Source organism: Lepidochelys olivacea, assembly GCF_965140295.1.
Source record: "Lepidochelys olivacea isolate rLepOli2 genome assembly, chromosome: 3".
NCBI classification, from domain to species: Eukaryota; Metazoa; Chordata; order Testudines; family Cheloniidae; genus Lepidochelys; species Lepidochelys olivacea.
In genome coordinates this window covers 128,829,151-128,855,295 of record NC_140413.1, presented here as the reverse complement: position 1 = coordinate 128,855,295, position 26,145 = coordinate 128,829,151, and the positions used below count along the sequence as shown (strand labels likewise).

General features: G+C 42.5%; 1 protein-coding gene across 1 annotated transcript in view; it reads right to left on the bottom strand.

The window, feature by feature from the left end:
* SMOC2 (SPARC related modular calcium binding 2) overlaps positions 1 to 25,160 on the bottom strand; it is a 175,517-nt gene extending 150,357 nt beyond the window's left edge. Inside the window, exon 1 of the mRNA XM_084624714.1 lies at positions 24,367 to 25,160. Coding sequence (XP_084480840.1) covers positions 24,367 to 24,441 — 75 coding nt within the window. The 5' untranslated portion in view covers positions 24,442 to 25,160. The remainder of the gene's footprint in view (positions 1 to 24,366) is intronic.
* Between the last annotated feature and the right edge of the window lie 985 nt (positions 25,161 to 26,145).

Below are 26,145 nucleotides of genomic sequence, written 5' to 3'. Positions count from 1 at the left end.
CAACACCAGAAAATTACTACCACCCCCACCCGTAAAATTTCATGGAGAATCCTGGGAGTTTCGTTCCCATCTTTTTACTAGTCCAATCTGAGTCCAGGAGATGAACTATGGATGGTGATCCCCATCACAAATTCTGAAACTGGATCTGAGTTTGTGCCATCTTTACTGCCAGATCTGCTGATAGTTAATCCGAATCAATATACAAATACGTTTTATATCAAGAGTTACTTGTGGAGGACAGGGAAAAAAAAGAAGAAAATCTAAGACCAAATGTGGGAAAATATATTTTTCAGAGTATAAGCCAAGAAGTTGGAAAGGATTTCTTTCGTTATATTTTTATTTTCTTGTTTTGGTGGTGGAGGAAGTGGTCTTGATAAATCATATTGTTGTCTCACAAAAGACAGTGCTGGCAAGAATACTTTGTTTCACTAGTGCAGCTGTGAGTATGAAATTCAATCTTTCAGTGAGTCTGCAAGTTTAGGCTTCCCTGGAGAGGCTTGTGGTCCTCCAGATACTGCTGGGGAGGACTTTCAAGATCTTGGAAATTTGTCCCTCTCAGGCAATCACGGGAAGAAAATTTTCAAAGCAATTGTTTTTTTTGTAAGTTGTATGTATGTGTTTCCTGTCATTTTTGTCTTCATTTCCCAGCTTGAAAAGCTTCTCTGTAGCAATGCTGACAAGGCTGGCCCTAGGCTTTCTGAAGCGTTAGGCACAGTACACAGACTATCTATCCTGCCCATGCCACCACTACGCATCACACATATAAGATAAAACATATACAAGGTCACCTCCTGCCTGCAGCTTCTCTGATTATGGCAACCCACCAGGCATTTATAAGACTCTATTGCCTTTGACCATTCGCTTGAACTGAAAAGCAGGATGTGGAGCCAATGGGCAGCTTGCAAAGAGAGGAGAGTAGCTATTCATTTCCTGCTGTAGGTCACTGCTTATGTCAGATAAAACTGTGGAAGGGTGAGCCTTGTTTGAATGCTAGCTAGCACGTTGGGTGTGGTCATGAACGTTAAGATGGCTCAACAGTACAGTGACAGGTACCTTAGAAATATGGTCCTTGGAATGCAGGGTCCCTCAAAGACTTGCGCTTTTTAGCTACAGAAATTGATTAGGCTGGAGCATGCAATTGACTATTCTCAACAAGTGGCTACAGCCTTCCATCCGAGATGTGGATGAATTCCAGCACTGAATCAGTGATTCCTATCCAGCAGTGTTTCTCAACCTGGAGATTGCAACCTCCAGGGGGGTCACAGGAGAGGTTTGGGGGGGTCACAAGCAGGGCTGGCATTAAGGGGTAGGAAGCAGGGCAATTGCCTAGGACTCCTCGCTACAGGGGCACCTGTAAAGCTTAATGTACATGTTTCAGCCCCGTGCCCCGAGGGGGGCTGAAGCACAGAGCCCTGTGTTCCAAACCTGGGGGGGGGGGCTGACGCCCCTTATCCCAAGCTTACAGTAAAGGGTTGCAATTCTGGGGGGAGGTCACCACTTTAAGTCCAAAGGGAGTTGCCAGCGCAAAAAGGTAGAGAAACACTGCTCAACAGGTTTTGTATGCATGCCATAAGAATTTTTTTAAGTGCTTGCTCTCAGGCCGTGCACATTTATATGAATTGTTTTATCTTTGTTTGATTTTGAGCTCCTTAAGTTTGGCATTGCATCCTTTTGTATGCATGTACCACTCTAAGCAAAGTGTCCTCACTCAGTAATGAAATGAATAATAAAGCACTTTCAGATTGCCCAAATTAAATGTGATATAAAAATAAATCTAGATTCTCCATTATCCTGCATGTTGTGCTGTCCCCTATAGCTTTACAAAGTGGGTACAAAGTTAGTATCTTAGAGGTTAATACGGATGCCGCCCACCACCACAGTATCTGAACACCTTCCATGGAAAATCAGAAGTGAAGCCACTGTGGCCTTCATGTAGTCTCTGTCCCTTCTTTCTTTCTAGGATCAAAACTCTGCTTGGGGTAGTGGTGTCAGCCAGTGTATTTGCATTGGTATAAATGACTACTCAAGGTGCAAATCAGTGGAGAATCTAACCCCATAATCTGTAGCCACAAGCCCCAAAAATGATCCCGGAGGCTAAAGTGGGAAGAGAAAAGGGATCTGAATTCAGTGAAACAACCTTTGCATTAGTGATAGAAGAAGCAGCTCAGAGGTTTCATTTCTTTAAGAGCAAAAAATCTGTGTCATTACCACATTGTATCCAAACTACCAAAAAAAAAAGAAGAAAAAAAAAGTTTTGGGTCTATACACTTGGAGCAGGACAGCCTCTCTAACAGCATTTCTACTGCTAGTCCAGACCTGACCCTGGAAGTGCAGAGAAGTATAAAAATAAGAAATAATGTTTACAAGTTAACAGAACCTTTTAAAATGTCAAGAGAGATTCTATCAAGTTTGGGGCAAATGCTTGCAGGGGTGAAAGTGGAAGGGAAAGGTTTTATTTCACAGGAGTGGATTTTCCCATTCGTGCTATTTATCTGTAGTTTATACTATTGGTTAAAAGCTTAGGACTGATTCGGTGGGAAGACCAATCTTTTTGTGCGGGAAGAATTGCAGTCTTTGTGCTGCAGGGAGTGCAGGGACTGCTCTGTCTCTTATCCTTTGTGGACCCCAAAGGTTGTGGGGAGCAGGCAGAACCAGACTGACAGGCAGCACTGCTTTTCATAAAGGGCTGTGTTCTGCGTGCGTGGCAGGGGAAGCATTTATTGGGGGAGGGGGTGTTGCCGGCAGGGGCACTCAGGTCAGTCTTCACCCAGGAGACCAGTATCTTTAGGAATCCTGCATCTGGAATAATTTAGAGAAGTCCGTGGGCTGTTCTGAAATATGCCAGGGGCCATTTTGACCCCTGTTATCCCAAGACTCAGGAGAAAGTAAAGGTGGCTTTCTTCCCCCACCTCCACTTTTTAGTGCAGCTGAGGATCTGGCCCATAACTGTGTAGCTTTGTCCAATATCTTGGACCAAATTCATCTGGTGTAAATCTACTAAAACCGTTGGTGTTACACTATGGATGATTTTGTTGCAGCTTCACTGACAGGAGCAAGGGCAGGAGTACTAAAGCAGGCAGTCTGCTAGCATTTTAATCACTACATTGCCTAACCCTGCTCAAAACTGGTGTGGACATCAGTAGCTAAAACACTGGTATGCCAGTGGCCACCAGTATCTTGTTTACACTAGGTTAATAAAACCTTATTTCACTCGTTTCAGCCAATGGATGCAGAGTGCACAATAATCCTACACTATACATCTTGAACTGCAACCAAGGAAATAAGTAAATAATGGAGGATAGGGTGCAGACTAAAGTACCAATGTCTTATTTGATAATCATGTTATATACCATGATTAACAAGCAAAAAGTGCCCTTTTAAGATCATGAGAATAATACTAACAAATAATATCAAAGGCCAGACTTTTCAACTCTGCATAACGGCAGAACCATGCAAATATTATGTACACCTGAAGTTTGGGCAAACTCCCACAACTATGCACACAAATATTCATCTGCACATGTAAGACCGGTAACTGCCTGCACAAAGTCCTGCTTATTCACAGAGCCCTCTAGATTACATGCAAAATAGTGGGATTTTTACCTACATATCAGCTGAATGCGCCTTCTGAGTGTCGCTCACACTGCACAGAGCTTTGAAAAACTGGCCCCAAATCTCAGAAATGGAGGCTACTGAAGTGCATGTATGGATGGTCTTAACATACTGGCTTTTAAAGAACAAAGTCTATGCCATCTGCTAAATCCATTATCCGAGGAAGAGAAACTTCTTATCTTTGTTTTATCCAAAACCAGTATGGTAGCATGAATCAAACTTTGGATGAATACTCTGAAGGTAGTAAAGGAGAATAATTGGGGAAAAACCAAAGGCAACACTATCCGTGCTGGCAGTGAGTTCTGCTTTGCTACTGACACAAGATGGTTTGCAGATTTTTGGGAGTACTTTTTGAACTGAAAAGGTTCACAAAACTAGTCTGAGTTCATGAAACTTTTCTAAGTATATTAACTAGTATGTAGTTGCAGTAACTGATCTACCACAAAACCACACACACAACTACGAGTAGCCTATGTGTCCATTTGTTACATTAAACATGAAAAATAATGAGGCTGGTTGAAATTTGAGGAAAAAATGTAAACTTAAAAAAAAAATTCCCCCCTTTTATGACTAGCCCTAAAACAAACACTTAGTGATTGTACTTTACAGGGTGCAGTACAATATACATAATTTTTATTTTATTTTTTTGAAGAATACCAACATTATGGGCTTACTTTTTTCAGCAGATTTCAAAACTGGTGGGAAATTTTCAAATTAAATTTTCTTCATATTTCAAAAAAGACCATTTTGACACATTTTTTCAAGAAAATGCTGCTTTTTAAAAAAAAATTGTCCACATTTTGTTTCTTCCCTGTTCAAAGCTTGTTTGCATTTAGAAAAAGGAACCAGGCTTTGACCTTTAATTGGAAGATGCTTGTGCTGTAAATTGACAGATACTCAATACTATGCCATTATTGATTTCGCTAGTGAACTTCTCTTCAGGTGCTTTGTGTGCCCAGCTTATCTAGTGTCTTCTATTTTGAAAAATGTTCACAATGCATTTATGATCATCTGGTTTCTGATGCTGTAGTTTTATGTAATTGTTATCATTAAAGAAAACATTTACCTGTCCACCTAGTCAGTTTGGTTGGTAGAGATTCTATTTGTTATGTTGTTGAGACAATTATGCTTAAACTCTGGACAATAAAAAGCCTCTTATCCAGGAAAGTAGAGGATTAGTTTAAAACAGCAAAGAGAGTATATCATGCATGTACAGGATTTGAACAAGAGGTGAACTTTTTTTTTTCCCCCAAAGAGCTCCAGGGTAGATGGATATCTTGTATATGATTTTAATTAAAATGTGTTTTTCTTGTGAAACTCTTTGATCCTTCAAGTATGTATGTATGTATGTATTTTTGACACCTAAAATGACTCCTCCCTCCCTCCCTCCCCCTCTCTCTGCTCAGTCCATTCCATGGCAGATGTCCGTGGCTTTGTCTCACTGTATTTCAGGTAAAGGTCTCACGGATCTTTTGACAGAAAATTCTCTTGGACAAGAGAAGCATCCTCATAATCAACTCCATTTCCTCTGGCTCCCTGATGAATAGAAGTAATTCAAAACTAGGTAGTGAAGTGAGCAGGGAGTGGCAAAGCAGCTCCTGCAATAGCGTGGATTTGCTTCAGTTCCGTGAGTTGGCTTTAGGCCTGTGTAGGGGACAGAAATGCTCTGGTGGCAGTCATTCATGATCTCCTTCTGGCGAAGGGTCAGAATCGTGTATCCATGCCCATTCATTCAGATCTATCCTTTTTTATTCCTATGAACTGTTGTTGACATGCATGCAGTCCCTAACATGGCTACAGAGCTGCTCTGGCCACTACTGCAGCTTCAGTAGCCTCCACAGACCCAGTGTACCCCCTGCATGGAGCAGGGGATAAGGATATCAAGATCTATGCAAGTGGGAAAGGGAAGAACAGGAGGGTCCATTAGCAAAAGGTCCTCTGGACCCAGACCCATCTCTCACAGGGCTGGCTCTGTCCCTGTCCTAGCTCATCCTCTGTATTTGGGCATTCAGGAGGACCTGGAGGAGCCGAGCTCTGTGTCTACAGAGCATGTGCACTCCCCCATATTCAGCACCTACTTTGCACAGTAGGCCTGCGTTGGATCTGCTGCCAGTAGGCAGCTTCCATAGCCACAGAGAGGCAGGGGCAGGATACACTCCATAATGGCTTTGAATGATGACCGTATATGATCGTAAGGGTTACAAATTACTGGATTTAAATTTTATGAGGTGGTGAGAGGGGGAGGGATAACATCTGGATTCTCCGTCAGTCTACACCTGCCTCTGTTTGATTCAAGCGGCAGCACTGTTGAAAAGCTCTGTTTCAGTATAGCAGTTAAATGGATTCACATGGCACAGCTCCTACTGTAGCTGGAAGATGCACAGACAACAGTGCAAGGGTTCACCTTTGACATGCAAGCTGTGCAAAAAATTAATATCTTTCAGAAATACAGCATATGCTGTACAGCTGTTTGAGAGAGGCAAAGCAACCGTCAGCCCTAACAATATCTGTGATAGGAAAGGCCAAAGCTCTCATGGAGGTGAGCTTCAAGTACAAAATGAGTCACCCTTGGAGTAACAGACTTTTCCCTTATTCTATTTCATGATTCCACCGATTATAGTGTCAAGTAAATTGACCTGAGAAACATTTACATTGCTAGATTAAATAATGTACTGTTAGTTATTTCCGTGCATTGTACAGTTGCAGAGGGAAAGCAAGCTGTGGGAGATGCAACACCTTAAAGCTGACTGTTACAGATACATCAATGCCTTTAGACCACAGATTGTATTCTCATCTGGTATAAATCGGCATCGCTCCATTGAATTCAAAGGACTTCTGATGAGAAGTCGGCCCAATATCTTAATTTAGGTCAGACTGGATTGCAGGATATGCATTTGGGTGGGATTGCCATGAAATGGATGGCTGCATCTGAGCTGGTTGTAAGTGGGTTTGAAAATGGAGTTTGTCATGAAACTAAGGAGTCTTGAGTGTGCTTGGGCATAAGGGAGTTTTGGGAGAACAGCTGTTGCTTGAGTGTTTGTGATGCTTTAACTGGTCATTTCCTTGATATTTTGTAGTTATTGCATTGATATGTAATACGATTGCGCAATCTTAGCTTTAAGTTAACTAAGTTTTATGTTAGGGAAATTAATATAGTTTTGATATAATATAAAGAACTTGTAATAGTTTGACTTTAGGAAGAAAACTCTATAAAAATCAGTTCATTTTATTTATGGATGAGCAGGCTTCTTTGGAAAAAAATAAGACCTGGATTGCTTTCTTCCAAAGTTTTGGGGTGGCTGGCTGCTACTCTCTTCTTCCCCTTCAATAGACCCTGTTCTCTCCCCTCTTTTCACAGCTTCCTTACTTTGAAGAGCTCTACCTGGGAGGTCAGCATCCCTTGTTCTCTGTCTCAAGCTACCAACCTCATGTTTCACAATATTTGGGGTGGACAGTATACTCTGAAGCACACACATGGCCACGCCTGAATTTAAGTGTGCCAGGCAATGACCCAAAAGACACACTGCCATTGCTGTTGGGGTCAACAATGGGCTCTTCATTGAAAGTTGGGCTGGGCAACTTAGAAGTCATGGCTTTAATGGAAGTGGAATCTGGGCCCTCTGGGCAGCAGTAGAGTAAGCTGCATTTGTATTATAGAAGGAAAGGTAGATTCTCAAGTGTCGTTTCATCAGACTGGAGTTTGTCTATCATTTCAAAAGAAAACCAATTGAATTTCCTTTTATTTGTTTACAACCGCATGATAAATATTAACATGATATAAGAATGGAGTTAAACAAAGTGTATTTCACTGGACATCAATAATTTCGGGATATTAATGCCAGTCTACAGAGCAAGGTGAAGGAGTCTGATTCCTTCTTCCATACAGTACATGCCAGACTAGTATTTTGTTGTTGACTAATATTGTCTCACAGCTATCTAAGTACAGGAGGCTGATATCAGGTTTCTATTTTGTTCCAGAAAATGAGTGTGAGTAGACCCACCAACTATATTTTACATAATACACAGAGACTGGTAAAGACCTTGTCAATGCTAGAAATTAATTTTCCCTCTGTTGATATTCACCTCTTCTTGTCAGCTGTTGGGAATGGGCTACATCCACCCTAACTGAATTGGCCTCGTTAGCACTGACACCCCCCACTTGGTAAGACAACTCCGATCTTTTCATGTGCTGTACATTCATACCTGCTTACTGTATTTTCCACTCCATGCATCTTATGAAGTGGGTTATAGCCCCCAAAAGCTTAGGCCCAAATAAATTTGTTAATCTCTAAGGTGCCGCAAGGACTCCTCTTTTTTTTCAATATCACAAATGTCTTTGTTTAGGTGTGAGTTGTTTAAACAGGTTACACATATTTAGTTGGTTTACTCCTTCATCAAAAGCCAACCCTTCCATATGCTTAATAATTTCTGTGCTCTCCTCTTTCAATTCTCCTCTGCTTGTCAATTTTTCTAGTAAAGAGGTGACAAAACTGACTGCATTATGCCACGTACAGTCTTATCAATGCATGTATATAATTAATAATAGAAGGGCTATCACCTCCTGACACTGTTACCTGACACTACTGCCTAAATAGCCCACATTTGCTCTGGGTTTTTTTTCCCAGCTGATATCATTAGAAGCTCATATCAAAATTGCTGTCCATTGTCATTCTTTAGTCTCTTTCTTTCAGCATTACCACTTTCCAGGTGTCTCCTTCCAACTAAATATCTCTTTGGATATTTCTCCTCTGATGACTTACTAGGAGTATCTCCATCTTTAACTTATTTTTCTTTTATTTTTTCCCCTTCCCATATCTCATACAATTCAAAGTCCATTCTAAAATTGTTCTTTCTCCTTGCTAGTATTTGGAACATAGAATCATAGAATATCAGGGTTGGAAGGGACCTCAGGAGGTCATCTAGTCCAACCCCCTGCTCAAAAGCAGGACCCATCCCCAATTAAATCATCCCAGCCAGGGCTTTGTCAAGCCTGACCTTAAAAACTTCTAAGGAAGGAGATTCCACCACCTCCCTAGGCAACGCATTCCAGTGTTTCACCACCCTCCTAGTGAAAAAGTTTTTCCTAATATCCAACCTAAACCTCCCCCACTGCAACTTGAGACCATTACGCCTTGTCCTGTCCTCTTCCACCACTGAGAATAGTCTAGAACCATCCTCTCTGGAACCACCTCTCAGGTAGTTGAAAGCAGCTATCAAATCCCCCCTCATTCTTCTCTTCCGCAGACTAAACAATCCCAGTTCCCTCAGCCTCTCCTCATAAGTCATGTGTTCCAGACCCCTAATCATTTTTGTTGCCCTTCGCTGGACTCTCTCCAATTTATCCACATCCTTCTTGTAGTGTGGGGCCCAAAACTGGACACACTACTCCAGATGAGGCCTCACCAATGTCGAATAGAGGGGGACGATCACGTCCCTCGATCTGCTCGCTATGCCCCTACTTATACATCCCAAAATGCCATTGGCCTTCTTGGCAACAAGGGCACACTGTTGACTCATATCCAGCTTCTTGTCCACTGTCACCCCTAGGTCCTTTTCCGCAGAACTGCTGCCTAGCCATTCGGTCCCTAGTCTGTAGCTGTGCATTGGGTTCTTCCGTCCTAAGTGCAGGACCCTGCACTTATCCTTATTGAACCTCATCAGATTTCTTTTGGCCCAATCCTCCAATTTGTCTAGGTCCCTCTGTATCCTATCCCTGCCCTCCAGCGTATCTACCAATCCTCCCAGTTTAGTATCATCTGCAAATTTGCTGAGAGTGCAATCCACACCATACTCCAGATCATTTATGAAGATATTGAACAAAACCGGCCCCAGGACCGACCCCTGCAGCACTCCACTTGACACCGGCTGCCAACTAGACATGGAGACATTGATCACTACCCATTGAGCCCGACAATCTAGCCAACTTTCTACCCACCTTACAGTGCATTCATCCAGCCCATACTTCTTTAACTTGCTGACAAGAATACTGTGGGAGACAGTGTCAAAAGCTTTGCTAAAGTCAAGATACAATACATCCACTGCTTTCCCTTCATCCACAGAACCAGTAATCTCATCACAGAAGGCGATTAGATTAGTCAGGCATGACCTTCCCTTGGTAAATCCATGCTGACTGTTCCTGATCACTTTCCTCTCATGTAAGTGCTTCAGGATTGATTCTTTGAGGACCTGCTCCATGATTTTTCCGGGGACTGAAGTGAGGCTGACTGGCCTGTAGTTCCCAGGATCCTCCTTCTTCCCTTTTTTAAAGATTGGCACTATATTAGCCTTTTTCCAGTCATCCGGGACTTCCCCCATTCACCACAAGTTTTCAAAGATAATGGCCAATGGCTCTGCAATCACAGCCTCCAGTTCCTTTAGCACTCTCGGATGCAACTCGTCCGGCCCCATGGACTTGTGCACGTCCAGCATTTCTAAATAGTCCCTAACCACCTCTTTCTCCACAGAGGGCTGGCCATCTATTCCCCATGTTGTGATGCCCAGCGTAGCAGTCTGGGAGCTGACCTTGTTCGTGAAGACAGAGGCAAAAAAAGCATTGAGTACATTAGCTTTTTCCACATCCTCTGTCACTAGGTTGCCTCCCTCATTCATTAAGGGGCCCACACTTTCCTTGGCTTTCTTCTTGTTGCCAACATACCTGAAGAAACCCTTCTTGTTACTCTTAACATCTCTGGCTAGCTGCAGCTCCAGGTGCGATTTGGCCCTCCTAATTTCATTCCTACATGCCCGAGCAATATTTTTATACTCTTCCCTGGTCATATGTCCAACCTTCCACTTCTTGTAAGCTTCTTTTTTATGCTTAAGATCCGCTAGGATTTCACTGTTAAGCCAAGCTGGTCGCCTGCCATATTTACTATTCTTTCGACACATCGGGATGGTTTGTCCCTGTAACCTCAACAGGGCTGAAATACAGCCAGCTCTCCTGGACTCCTTTCCCCTTCATGTTAGTCCCCCAGGGGATCCCACCCATCTGTTCCCTGAGGGAGTCGAAGTCTGCTTTCCTGAAGTCCAGGGTCCGTATCCTGCTGCTTACCTTTCTTCCCTGTGACAGGATCCTGAACTCAACCAACTCATGGTCACTGCCTCCCAGATTCCCATCCACTTTTGCTTCCCCTACTAATTCTTCCCGGTTTGTGAGCAGCAGGTCAAGAAAAGCTCCCCCCCTAGTTGGCTCCTCTAGCACTTGCACCAGGAAATTGTCCCCTATGCTTTCCAACACACCAGCTTAGTAACACCCTGCAAATGTAATGACTATGCTTTTCAGTTCCTCACCCCAGGACTTACCCCCTGCCCAAAAATCAGAAGTGTTGCCATTTGCTTTTACTTACAATCTTTTGATTCAGCTAATTCTCAGTCCATTTGAACAATTCTCATATCAAGGCCAATTTGAATTACAGATTCTAATATCTTTGCAGAGTTACTCTAAGATGAGCTGATGCTGAGGAAAAAACTACATCATCTCACAAGTTTATCTGCTTTCAGATGTCAGTTAATTACCAAATGGACAGCTTCCATCATCCAGAAGTATATGGTTAGATGGTTGCATTTCAGAGGACTGGTTGTGCAGGGTTTGCACACACCAAACTCTCATTGACCTCCATGGGCATTTGGGATACGCAAAGAATGCCGGTTCTAATGTAAAAGTTTTGCTGAGTCCATTCTAAACAAAAGGAAGGAGCTCAAACAATTTTCATTGCAATGGTGTAAACTCTACAGCACTCACTTAAGTTTAAGTATCTCCATCTGTAATTCCTCTGAAAAGGCCACTGCCCATTAATGGACTGTTGAAGAATTCCTACTTTAGACACAGCTGCTTTCTAAGCGGCATTCACATGCATGGCACAAAACACCAGCAGGTCTTGAACAATATCCAAGTTGAGAATACAGGATGGTGTGTGCATGTGTTTATATACGAGATCTTCAGGCCACATTATAATTACAAAGTACTGAAAAAAGACTATTAGTCATCTGCAAAACCTTCTATATGTAGCTACAGTAAATTGCAATATCATTGGCAAAAAAAGGTTTAAAAAATGCAAATAGCTTTAAAAATCATGAAGCAATTCAGAACAAGAAAGGCCAAGCACTGGAAGTAAATATTAGCTTAGCACTCCCTTTCTCAAACATGAGTGGAGTAGCACACCTGCTTTCCCTCTGCCTAACACTGATTGCTTCAGGGTTCTTCCTGAGAACACATCCTGCATGCCAGAGACTAGCTATGGAATATGAACTATGACCTCTTAAACGCTGATGACTTGACATTTCACTCAGGTTTTCCATCCATCAAACATGCTCTTTTCCATGTATGTCCCTCTGTTTTATACAAAGTTCCCCTCGGGGGACTGAACCTAGCATCTGCATGACACTCATTTAACCGCAGTCTAATGAAAGTAATGAGTTTTCACCTGTGGTTAGACCTATTTGTACCCATCTAATTTTAATGAAAGCTTTTAATTGCTTCTTGCTTGTATTAAACAAATGTTCTTTCCTGCCACAGTTGTAAAACAAACCTCACTTTGGAGCTTCCTCACCCCCTGGGTATTAGAGAGACAAACTAGCTTTCAAGGGATGATATATTTTGCAGGCAGGCAAACAGAGAAACTTTTGGCTATTCCTACAATATGACTCATGGTACTGTACATTGTATTGTCCCAGATATTAAAACAATGTACGGTATTCCACTCATTAGAAATGTAGGATGGTGGACAAGCAGGCTAATGTAATAAGTATTAAATGTTTGCCTTAACCTAATCAGGAAGTGAACCTGATCTGAATTTTTGTTTGCTTGGAGGAATGAGATTGGGGAGTTTTTTAAATTTCAGATACCTCTGCAAATTTATCAACTACCAAATACAGCAGCCCCTGCAGTATTTCCAATGTGGCTAAAACCTGGATACTTTCAAAATCCTGTCAAATCAAAACTATTATGAGATTCTTAGACCAAAATGTTTCACATAATTTGGATAAACTTCCCAAAAAAAATCTTAAATTCTGGAATTTTGCTGAACTGAACCTCTGAGCCTTTTGTGGGTTTTTTCCCCATCATTCTTGACAAGCAAAATGAGCAGTAAAACTTTGCATAGCAATGTAGAGGTGAAATATACACACAGTATGCTCAAACCTAAATTTGGAATCATTGTCCTGGAGAGGAGATGGCATTCTTGGATACATATTATTAGATGACATACAAACAAAGGATAGCAGATGTTATTTTGGAGCCTGTGGCTCCTTGTATGAACAAGGGATATGCTTTTTAGTAATACCTGACTTCTCATAGAGATCGGACAGATCACATCCATGCAATGATTAGGTTGAGAAATCAAGCTCTCAGAAGTTGGAAAAACACAAGAGTGAAATTTGCCCCTGTGCAGAGGAGCCAGCTCAAGGTTAATGCAAAACTGATGTTCCACTTAGGCCTGAAATGTGACTTAATTGGTGTCCAGCCGTTTTGCTAACCCGTCTGCACAGGGCTGAATCTCTCAAAAAAAATCAACCAGCTGATTTGGGAGGGTCTTTATTCGGGTGCATCTGCATTTGGTGCTGCAGGTGTAATTTCTGGCTTGAGGAGACAACAATTTTGGCTATAGAAGACACTGTGCAAGTACTCTGTAACAAACCTGTTGGAGACAAATTACCACTGTGGGCAATTTGCACTCCTCTCTGCCTGCCTCCCCATGGCCTGGAGGTTCTTCTATGGATGGCAACCTTAAAATCTGGCTAGGACTCTGCAGAAGGCCCAATAACCAAAGCTGCCTGGAAGAGGAACTGGAACAGTGGATCCCACTATCTACTCCTGGGCTAGACCTCATCTGCACTGGCCTGCTGCGGACCAGCAGTGGATTAGAGGTTAAAGGCTGTTTGAGCTGTTGAACCCTCCAGTCCAAGCAGATTTACCACTAGTAGGGACTCAGGCTAGATTTAGTTCTGCAATAGGTATTTCATCAATAAATTCTTTATCGTATGGTATAATCCATTTCACCATCAGTAACATTATATGCAAATCTTCATCACAGGAAATAAAAATACCAGTGATGGCTGCTAAATGGGAAAAGTAACCTCATATTCTGTATAAAAGACATAAAGAGAAGTGGCTAACAGGCGTGGCCAAAAAACAACTCTGTTGCTTTGAGCAGGGAGGAAATCAATCATTGGCAGGAGGTTGGTGACATGGTGGAGTCTGGAATGGCATTCCTCATTGCAAAAAGGGACCTCAACACCGGTCATTCCTCCACTGGGATTCTTGTAAATTCCTCACTGTCCAGGACATGAGGCTATTACCAATAAGGACTGGGATTTGCATTAATTTATAGTTGAAAATAAAATGGGTGCATTGCCAAAAATCAGCAGACAAATCAAAAGCAATCTCTCCATTCGTTGTACCAATTCGGGAGCCCTACTTCCAACTCCACAGTGCTGCCTCTGTGGGTCTGTCCCGAGCCATAGGGGGACACAAACCAATCCATAACAGGATGATTCAAACTATTTCACCTGGATATCAATTCTGCTTCTGGCCATCTAGTGTTAAAGGGCCTGATCTGATTCTCTGTCACCGTGCCCCTTGTGTGAGCAGGTGCTCCAGTGCCAAGTGGGTGTAAAATGCTACCACATCAGAATGGTGGAAGTAGTTTACACCTATTTGGCACTGATGTAAATGACTGGACAAGGTGCAGGACAATGGAGAATCGCGCTCATTAAGTTTTGCCTTTCCTCTTTCGAAGGAAATAGCTCAGTCAATGCTTGTATGTTGACTAAGCCCAATAATTGTGTTAGGAAGTTCTATCATCAGGTAATGACGGAGGCATTGCTTGGAGAGTCCTTCAGCATCTGCTTATGTCGCTATCTGTGTAGTGCATAGCATGCCAGGACAGGGAAGGGGAACTTAGAGGAAGAATTTACCAGATGAACTCCACTTTCAAAAGACTTTGTTTTTTCCAGAAATGTAATTTATGACGCCTCTTTGGAAAAGTGATGGAAAGTTAAACCCTCCTGTGCAAAGTTCAGATTTGCAACTAAATCCACTCAGGCTGCAATCCATCAAAAATTTTGACATGCTTGAAACCTGCCTTCCCGAGAGGACGCTGCTTGAAACATAACCCTATTAAATGCAGTGTGGAAAATAAGTTCTCGTTCTCTTGCCACGCTCACTAAAAGTCCTGTAAGTAAATGCTTCAAAACAAACGCCAAATGATACATGCAATAAACATTTTACGAGCCAGCCAAACGCCTCTTCGGTAGGTTGAACACCTCAAAATGTAGCACAGTATAAGGGACCGCTTTCAGTTTAGACCGTAATTCTCCTGTGCCACACTAGCATTCTTATTACTGTAAATGATTCATGTTCGGGGGAATCGTGGCACTAAAGTTACAGAAGATCTTCTATTTAAAGAGAGAAATCCCACATTTTTAAGATTCCTTTGATACTGTCTTTTGTGTGTCCCACTTGATGGCAAGTGGAGGTGCAAGTACTGGGCACTGAGGTTCCCAGTGAGGTGTGTCTCTGGCACTCCTATTGCCTTGTGGAGAGAGGAATTTTGACAGTTAGCCCCCCCCACAGATGACTGAGCTGATCAATGTTGTTCTTGGGTTCCCTCCAGTGGCTGATTCATGAAGTGCCACAGATGTTGGCTTCAAAGGAAGATGTGTGAGACCTGCCTGCCCTTTAAGATGCTAGATGAGTGATACCACCTGGCTATATTGGGAGGCAGTGGGTAAGAAGAGGGGAAATGTTGTCTTAGAATGTAGGGGTGTGTGCAAAAATCACACTCCCCTTGGACTTTATCCTTAGTCTCTGAGGTCTTTGACATCTACCTCCAAAAAGAAATCCTATCAAATATAGCAGAGATAAGTAACATAACACATACACATGTATGTTCCAATCACAAAAGTCCTCTGTGTTTTTAATCCCTCTGCATATTCTAAGGGTACTGGTTTTTATAATATTTATTATAGTCTATGTACTATAATTAGAACTGATTGGATAATGTTCATCTAAACATTTGATAAATGGTGACTTTGAAAAAAATGATCAGAATAATTAATCTCACATATAATCTCAGCACATGTAATTGGCACATTCTGTCTGGACCAAGACTATGAAGCACCATTGGGGCAACACCGTGTGTCCATCAGGACAGTATTTCATTAAATAGAACTCTGCAGAGACCATACACCAGATATACTGGAGTTACTTTGGATTTACAGTGGCCACCGGTGTGAATGTGTTTGGAATCTGGCCCCATTTAGACTAATGAACGAACCCTACACTTTAGGAGGCACTGTCTGATTCCTATTTGGTTTCCTGGAACAAATGTTTTGTGCTTTCGCTCTCAAGATCTTAGTTTTTTGTGCATTTTTAAATTAAAAATTACACAACAAAGTGTATTTGGCAGTCTAACTGTCATCTGAGACTTGGAATAGCAGGGCTGCTGTTGAGGAGGATTTAAATCAACTGTTGGAGCTGTCTAGTAAAGCTTTCCATTGTATCTTCTTTAGCCATGCCTGGCTTTAACACTGTCTTTTTTTTTTTTCAAAAGCACTAAATTCACTTCCAAATCTCAAAAAGGAGAATAGATGTATTCATATTGCAGCAGGAAATGAGAAAAGCAAACAAAGCATAGTTCAGTCTATATTAAACATATTACAATGGTTTTACTTTAAAAAAAGATTCTACTTTTTTAAATCGCCTATTTTAGAACTTTAATTCCAATCTCAAAGCATTTCTGGTATGTAGGCAACTGAACGTGTACATCCAGTATTCAGAAAATATGGCTCAGCTTACACTGGTTACATGCACCTTCCCATCACTGAGACAGTTCAGTACATGTGCACTGGGTAAATTCACTTCTCTTTGCAGATGTGGATTAAGGTCAAATGGGTTGTGAATCCAGAAAAGTGTTGCCCATCTCTTCAACTCCCCCAGAATATGGACAGAGCCCCAGATTCTTCTGCTAAGCCTAACCCCCAAACCCCCTCCCCATTACTCCCTCCTTGATAAAAGTGACACACGCCTCACACCAAGATGCACTTGTCTTTTGTGCTGCAGCCTGCTACTCTGCTTTTGATTCACTGGTCCATCTCACCAGGGACGTGCTGGCCGCTGCTTCCCACAGCTTCCATTGGTTGGGAAACAGTGAACCACGGCCGCTGGGAGCTGCGGGCGGCCATGCCTATGGACAGTCAATGTAAACAAACTGTCTCGTGGCCTGCCAGCGGCTTACCCTGACAGGCCGCAAGTTGCCCACCACTGCAGTGGATATTAGGTAAATATTCCTGAGTGAACTTTTGGGCAGAGCAATACATTAGGGAATTCCAAGGGTGAACGAGCATGGATAACCTTCAGTCAGTGTTTTTCTTGCCAGAGGATGTCGTGAAGGCCAAGACTATACCAGGGTCCAAAAAAAAAAAAAAAACACATTAATGGAGAATAGGTCCATCAATGGCTATTAGCCAGGATGGGCAGGGATGTGTCACTATCCTCTGTTTGCCAGATGCTGGGAATGGCAACATGGGATGGATCACTTGATGATTACCTGTTCTGTTCATTTCCTCTGAAGTACCTGGCATTGGCTACTGCTGGAAGACCGGATACTGGGCTAGATGGACCTTTGGTCTGACGCAGTATGGCTGTTCTTATGCTCCTTGTGGCCCTAGCAATGATTCTGTGTCTGCTATCTTGAATCTTCATCAGCTGATAAAATACCAACTCATCTCTTAAAACTAAAATTAAAAATAATTGTCTTAAATCAGTTTATTTACTTAAGTTTAAGGTTTGCAAAAAAAATAAAAATCTATTCTCCAAATGCTGATTAAAATTTCAGGCTGCTGATTGCACCTATGGCACTAAGAATCTTACCCTAGTTATTCTGTGCCAACGAGTGGTGCTGTGTTACCTATTCTTCTCCGAAGCATATTTATTATTTGGAGCTGTGATGTCAGGAAACTCAGACCAATACCAAGTGACTAGCTGACCACATAACACAAAACAATCAATTGACATGGTTAATGGACAACCTTGACAGCAAGGCCGAGGAATGAATGGGCATGGAGATTCCACTAGCCTCTCTTCCAAGACATGGCCTCTCTGGCCTTGTCTGCACTGAGAATTTGCCCCCATTTCAGCCATTATTGATCTTGTAGCCAGCTAGGGTTGTTTGCTAGTCTGTAATCTACACAAATATTTCTAAATTTTTGCTGCATTTTCAGTCATCTTTCCTTGTCTTTAGTACCTATTACGTCATGTAATGTCAGCATATAACAGATTGCAAGCTTTTCCTCAACTTTTTCCTTTTTTGGAGCCAATAATCAGTGTCCGTATGTGGAGGGTGTTTTCAGTTCTGCTAGTGAAATGAAAGGGGTGGGTACTGGTCAGAAAGTAGAGCTAGTCAGAGAAACTTTGATGGAACCATATTCCATTAGAATAGGATATTCTGTTGAAATCTAAACACTTTTGCAAAATTGGGTCAATGTTGCTAGAATTTCATTTTGAGCCTCCTCCCCTTAAAAAAAGAAGAAAAAAAGTTCTGACAATATTGCAAATCCTCTTCTGACATGATAGTTAAAGTTTCTTTTTGTTTTGTTTTGAAACTACTTGTCATTGCAAAGCATTTTTATTTTATATATTATAATATAAAATCAAAAAGTCTAAATCAAAATGAAAGATTTTGATTGACTTGAAACAAATGTTTGCAGTTTTCCTACACAGAGAATTTCAAAACTTTCAGTTTTTGTTCCAAATCAGAATAAAAACAGATTTTGAAATCCCTAACTCCTTCATGAAACACAATTACCATTCTCCACACAGCTCTGTCAAGCCCATATGAAGCATTTCAGATAAAAATTGACACACCTGAACCAAACTCAAACCTTCATTTGCAATCCAAAAATAGCTCTCTTGACTTCCTAGGTTGGTTACTAATTTTCAGGCCCCTCTCCACTTTCAGGTCTTGAGCATGACAGAAAGGTGAAGTACCAAAATATCGTGAAAACAGCTGCTCTTGTGGTAACTCTGGCCTGGCCAAAATACTGGAAACACTAGCAAACTCCTGAGCAAGCCAGAGCTTGAAGAGATTTCTAGACTGATTTCCAAACCAATGAGGTTCAGATACGTTTTGGATAAGTATCTAAATTTTTGGATGTTCCTCCAAAATGAACGGAACCTCCAAAGCTTTGGAGGTTTGCCCACTGTTACAAAGAATATACTAGATACTAGTGCTATGGCTCCTTGGACTACCCCTCAGGGCAAAGAATGAATGAAGGCAGCAAAATGGGCTGGAGGGCCTTTCATAAATGTATCTTCCTATGTATGTTTTTTTCCTGTAAACCACCCCCTCTGTCCCCCCCACCCTTTCAGTTTTAAAACGCTCCCAGTGTGCTGTCAACCTGACATCTACATTGTTCACTTCACATTAAATGGGACTGTGTTTGTTGGCTGCGTGCATAAAAGTGACTTCTAACACACAACCTCAAGTTCTTCTGACCCTTTTAATAATAACCCTGTTTGTTTTTTTTACAATGAGAAGTGTCTTGAAAGTTTATTGTAGGGGGGAAGCATTGCTGAGAATGTTTTATTTTCGGAACTGATGTGCCCTTTGTTGCATCAATGCCCATTTTCTCTAACAATGCTGTTAGGATCTGGAGCCACTTACAGTTTTATTTATGGTCTTGGTTTTGAGTCACAATTAAAGTAACTTTTCCAAATATTTGGGTTTTGTAGGCGCCATTCAACTGGGTCCCTAACTTGGAAAGCTTTGACTGTGTTTAGCTTCCCTCTACTCAACTACCTTAGTGGTCCATCTTATACTGGTGAGTGTTGTGGAACCTATCCAGGGCATTAAATGCTACTGAATACTCACAAAGCATGTGCCAACAGAGAAAAAGAAAACAATTGTTCCTTGAAATATTCAGCATCTGATGAAAGAAACGTTTGACAGGCTGAGCTGTACGTTTCAGTAAGAGATTTTTCCAGATGCAAAAAAGAATTTTCTTTTCTGCTAGGATCCAAGATTGATATTCGACTGAAAGACAAACATGATTCTGCATGTCTTTTGGGCATAAAATTAAATATTCGTGGTACATTAGGAGCAATGCAAATGTTTTCAAATAAGAAACACTTGCATCCTATTAATATACACACACACACACACACCCACACACAACTCCAGCTGAGATAGAAGCTGCACTGATAGTTCTAAAAACAGTGTAAAAGATGCCCCATGTTTTCAGTTCAGGATCAGTGCAGTAATCTAAGTCTCACTTAAACTTAGAGAAAGATGGACTGTACATTAAGCTTTGTATTTCAATGCAAAAGTACCTAGATCCATAATATGTGACTTCCCTTATTGGAATCATGCCAATCAAGTTCTGTTCTCTCATCTACCAATATATTTCAGTAAGAAGATAGATATAGGTATAGATATAGATATGAGATTTGTGATGCTAAATAAATATTATGTGCCGTAACAAAAGTAATACATCATGAAAATATTCTAGTGATGTACTGTAAGAGTTGGAGAATCCCATCTGTCGTTCCATAGACTTGTTTCCAGAACAAAGTTATTTAGTTCTTTTTAGATGGTAAAGACTTTGTATAGTGGTGTTTGACAGAGGGAGAGGGAGCTAAATTGGCTACAGCCCCTCCACATTCAACAGTTTCTTATCTAGATGTCCCCTAAAATAGTGTACTTGTGAAATAGCTCCCACCCCAGCTTCCCAAAGTGTTCTGCTGCCAACTTTTGTTCATAAAAATCTCCCCCCAGCCCAGTGGCTCAGCTAGTAGTTGACAGTGGTTTAATATGATAGATATTTCCCCCCCTTTATTCATACGCGCTGGCATTGCAACATGATGCTTCACAGGAGACAAGAGTTCAGGAGCAACCTTGGCAAAGGCAGTCTTAGAATGAGAACAGGCCAAGAGCTCTGCAGGATTGAAATAACGTTAAGGACCAGATTATAATTTTGGATGCAGTGGTGGAGTCTTTGACTCCTGTGCACATTAGAAATCAGTTTGGCCGCTAGCGTCAAGGCAGTAGGAAGCCACATAGTTATACAATGACTAGAGGCCAGTTGTGGCTCAGCACTGGAGCCACAAATGAGGTTGGTTACCAGTGACTGGCGAACCCACTGGAGTTATGAGTTGTGTGAAACCTTTAGAACTTTTCCCTTTGGGGTTTTGTGAAACTTCAAGTTTTGCAAAATCATTTTTTCCATTTAATTTAAGCCCTGGGCTTTTAATTCCCCCCAAGGGAATTTTAATTGAAGAATGTATTCCTAATTAAATGGAAGCAGACAATAGACTCTTGTTTGAAAGCAATTTTTGCTCTGCTTCTAGGGCTACCAGGGAAGTAAGTTAAAACAAAAAGCCCAGAACTCCTATTTTGCCAGATCCAAACATAAAAATTGACCCTCAACATTGTCAAGTTCTCTTCTAAATCTAGAGCCTTAGAGCTGCTCATAATCTGAATGAGAGAAAGCGAGTTTTCCAATCCATGGAGCCACATTTTTAAAACTTGCCACTGATTCTGCATGCTCTGATTTTTTGCCTAAAACACCTGAGGTTTGATTATCAAAAGTGCTGAACGCACTCAGTTCCTACTGAGTTCATTCTGAATTGTTGGTACTCAGCTCTTGAGAAACTCAGGTCCCTGGTGTGTCAGGTTACATACCTACAATCTGTGGCCACTTTTGAAAATGTTGGCCTCTGTTAGTTACTCTCCAAGCTGTGTTGTTGGCGGGCAGCTCTCATTTCCCACAGGGAACAGAGATGGGTGTTCTATATGCAGGGGAAGATAACCTAGCATTGTAGAATGATGCAGCAGGTAAAAAAACACCTATACACACACACACACTTCCCTTCACTCCCGTCCACTCACGTCTTGACCCAAATACCCCAGGTTCGATTCACACACACAACACCTATTAACATTTATGAGACGTGTTAGAGATGAAAATGCACCCCTTTGTGTTAGTACCTCAGGGAAGTCAATTCCCTAATGTATTAGGAAATAAGGAATGAAGAACACATAACCAGAGAAAAATAACTTTCAGATTGATACCCTCTGTGAACTACACGCCAAATGACTGTAAGGAAGAATACAGGATGATTTAGTATTGAGCTACACGTTGCTGTGATACTTCACTTTCCATTTTAATAAGGAATGTCTCCAAATATTTTGTAGGAATAACACTCCCCCACCCCACGTGGTACCAAACTCAAGAGCCAAGGTTTATTTTTATGGGAAATTTTTACAAGATTAACATTTTCTGTTTGCAGACTATGTGCATCCAGGTGTTTATTACCTACTTTATGGATTAAGGGTTTCTAATGTAAACAGTGACATGTTTGCTGGCCAGCTCTCTGAGAGCACATCCACAGGGAGTGCTGTGAAGAACTGGCTTAGGCTCACTGCCTACAGAAGTTAGCACTATTGCAGCTATACCAGAGCTGGTTGCCACCAGTGAGGAAGCCCCAGTGTAGATCAAACCTAAGCATCAAGTTTCAAACTTCAATTCCCCTCTGGAAGCCCAGGTTCAAATGCCATCAGAATTGACTTAACTCTTCATCCTTCCAAGGTATATAAATTGAGTGCCATACAGTTTATTTGGGGGAGGGAGGTCTTTCAGGTGAAACCAAAGTTATATTTGCCTTGTATGGACATATTACATTTTTATAAGACAGTGGTTTGGCCCAGTCTCCTTGGCCAAACTTTCACTTCCTCCACTTCAGTAGAGCTACCATCCATCTCCCCAGAGATGGCTGCATTTCAGTGGCAGTGTATATATATGTAGTGATAAAATGCTTTAGGATCCTTTGGGCTGCAAGGTGTTATATAACAGAAGTTTCTGTTACATGGAACAACTAAGATTGGTAGCCTAATTCACAATCATTTAAAATGTTTAAGGGGCCAAGGAAAGAAAACAAAGTATTGGTTTCTGTAAACCTTGTTCATGTAACCAACTAACTCAACTTCTAACGTGCTTTTGAAATCAAACTTGGAATTCAGTGCCAAAAATCACCTTGTCCTATTTTTTTTTCCCAAAAATCCTCTCACCACGAGAGAGCAGTTTAAAAACCAGTCTTTCCAAGTGGTGTTATAGTACTCCAAGAGTAAAAAGGACATTATCCACTTGGTTTCATGTGTTCTATGCTTACAAAAGTGTCACACTATGAAATTCTGGAGTGAGCTTTGTGATTTCAGTTAGCAGTTTCTAATCTACAAATAATTTTCAATAAAATTAGACAGGGAGACAATTCTCTTATGAAGAATTTCAGGTATAAGCAACACCCCCAAGCCCCTGAAAATATCACTATGTAACATTTACTATCTTACAGAAACACTCATTGTCTGAAAGTCTAAGATAAAAATAGAACACATCTCCCTTTGCAAACCTCCAAACTGAATATTCTTTACCAAAACACTTAGCCTGAAAAATGTGTATTCTGCTCTTTGTTTCTAAATGAGTGCTTGAATAAATATAGTTAATGAATATATTTTTATTTCTACAGATTGCATTAATTATAGTTTTGCAAACACTGCAACCTCTACAAGAAGACTGAACTGAGCTATTAGCTGCAAACCTCAGGTCTTGGCTAGAGAAGTGATTATGGCTTATTTAGCAATCCTAATGAATTGGCTCACCCATCCCTATACACAGTCCCATGTTTAGCATCAGGGGCCTCAGAATAGCCAAGGAGGGACGTTTCATGGGGCTTTATAATTAAAAAAAATAAATAGTCAACCAAAGATGATCCACACCTTTCCAGATGCAGCCTTCAGTGCAACGTTATTACACTGCAGCATAAGAAAGGCAATAATATTAAACTAACCTCTGTGGAGACCCACAGTAAACTTCCATTTAACTATAATAGCTAATCTTTTTCCTTGGAAAATGCAAATGGTACATTTTTATGGAGTATTACCTATGTGTTCTGTGTTGTACGATACACACAAATAAAGACAGCCTTGAAGAATTTTCAATATCTAAGATAGATACAAGAAAACGGAGAGGTTTTATTTCCTCTTTCCCCCACCATCACTTTATCTTGTCCCAGGGAGACTCAGAAAAGCATTTCAGCAGCAGCACTGTTACCTAGCACATTACAAGCAAAGGGGAAGAAATCTGTCTTGCAACCATTCAACCTGTATGCCTACCCGATCTATGGCTAAACTCGAGTGCTGAATTCTCTTGCTACTGCCCTACTAAATCATTTTCACACGCACACTTTACCCTTCCAAATCATCCACTAACAGGTTTCTTATTTAGTTTCTCCAGCTTGCGTCTCTCTCTAACCAGTGCTCGTGTTACAGGCAAGGTGAACAAAATGCAGTGCTGTGTTTATCCACGTTGGTTAAAGTCAGCTTCCCTGATCTCTGACTGTCAGCTGGAAAGGGGTCTCCTTTTCTCTCTCCACCGCGTTACAGAAATAGACAGCAATCCATCAGCCCTTGTCCTAGGACAGGCTGGGAAGGCTTGATCTCAGGAACTAGAACAGGTTAGAACCGACATGGGCAGCGTCACCTGGAGCCTAAGTCACCCCCCCAAGACCTGGACGCTTCATTCAACCTCCGCATTAGCCTGACCGAGGAAGGGAAGAGATCAGACCAGGTCCAGGGTTTGTTGGTTTCTGGGGGCGCCCTACGCGCCCCCAAACTGTTCACACTCGCTCCCGCGGGACGCAAGTAGCGAGCTCCGAGGGTTGTCTTGTTTGGTAAGCCCACCTGCGGGGAGCGCCTGCCTTACCGTGAGCGCGGAGAACTTCTGAGCCGGCACCAGAAGGAGCAGCTCCGGGAGCAGCAGCAGCATCGGGAGCCGCATCCTGATCCGGAGCCGGGACAGCCGCAAAGTCGCTGCTGGTGGGGGAGGAGGGGGAATTTCCTTGGGCTCTCGCTTCCCTCCCCCCCCCTCTTCTCTGGCTCCTTTTCAGTCTCTCCTGCGGGGAGGTCCCTTTGCCCAGGGCTTCTTTCCCCACCCCCTGAAGTGCGGGGCTGGGGGACAGCGCGCTCCCTCCCCTGGCCGGCTGCTCGAGCGCTTCCCACCTCTGGCCCGGGAGCTGCCTCCCCAGCCTTGGTGCGGGCTCCCTTGGGATCGCGCAACGCGCTGCAGGGAAACTTCGCCTGCTGCTCCGGGGCCGGGCGTGCCGCTTCTCGGCTTCCCTGGAGCCGAGCGGAGCGGATGCAGCCCCGCGTCTCCGCTGCGCTTGGCCCCGGAGGGTCGCCGGCCGCAGCCACGGGACAATGAAAAAGGAAGGAGAAAACGAGCAACAAGCCTGCCCCCTTCCTATGTGTCTTCCCCTCGGGCAGCACCGCTCGCACGTGCCCTCTCGCGCTGCTGCAGCAGCAGCTGGCGGGGTTGGAGCTGCAGGACACAGCCCGAGAGCTGCTGCTGTCGTGTGAACCGCCCCAAATCTTCTATTTCTCTTTCCTCTGCGTTCTGCCTTTCACTTCTCCCTCGCCCAGCCCCCAGCTTCTCCTCCCAGACTCGCTGATCCTCCGCTGATTGATTGACCCAGCCAGCTTAGCTCCAGGGGACACGCGCGCACACGCCAGTCATCTTCGTGGCCGCCAGAGCCTTTAAAAATAATGTTTGGGTGGGGGACACGTAGCTTTTATTCTTTCTGGTCCGCGCTCAGCGCTGAGGTTTGCAGCAGTTTATTGGAGACTGTGCAACAACACGTGCAGCTAGGCGAGCGTGTGCGGGTGGGTTTACACTCCCCAATGAGCGCGACGCAGAGGGGTAAGGTGAGCACAGAGTTGCGTCCTGCGTATTGTCTGCTGCCCAGTTCAGAGCCACCGGCCTATTTTGTTGTTGCTCGGTACGTTGCACCCTGACGCTGGAAAGCATCGTTTTTAGTGCAACATTGCTGAAATCGTTCAGCCTTGGCTTGTAAAGGGGGGGCGGGAGGACACGAATGTGGCTGGCTTACACGAACCCCCTCAAAAGGAGGACTTGTGGCACCTTAGAAACTAACCAATTTATTTGAGCATAAGCTACAGCTCACTTCATCGGATGCATAAACCCGAACCTTTACTATTTTCGAGCACAGTGGCAACTGGCTGTCATTTTACTTGAAAGGCCTTGTACCACAGAGGGGAAGAAAGAATTTGGCGAAAGCATGCCTTGTATGGATTTTGGTATGTGATTCTGTGGGAAATACAGTATAACTGCTTGGTTATCAGCCTGTATTCAAGAAATGCCTGGTGATTAAATTAAAGTAACAACGTTAGCTTTGCGTTCTTGTAGGTTATATTTTGGGAACCGTGTAAAGGAATGTTGTTTATTATCTCCTACTAAAACCAACAGAGAGACTCCTTACTGAGGATAGGTACAAGAAACTGTTACACACCATCTTTCTTTTTAATGGAGTGATCCCATAGCAAGCAGCGGTTCTCTGAGCTTTACAGCTGCAGATATCTCCATGGTTTAATGGTCCGGATGCTAATTGAAACAATAAGCCATTTATAGTGATTGCTGACATTATGTTAGCATCTGGAGTCTCAATATTCTAAGCACTGTACATGC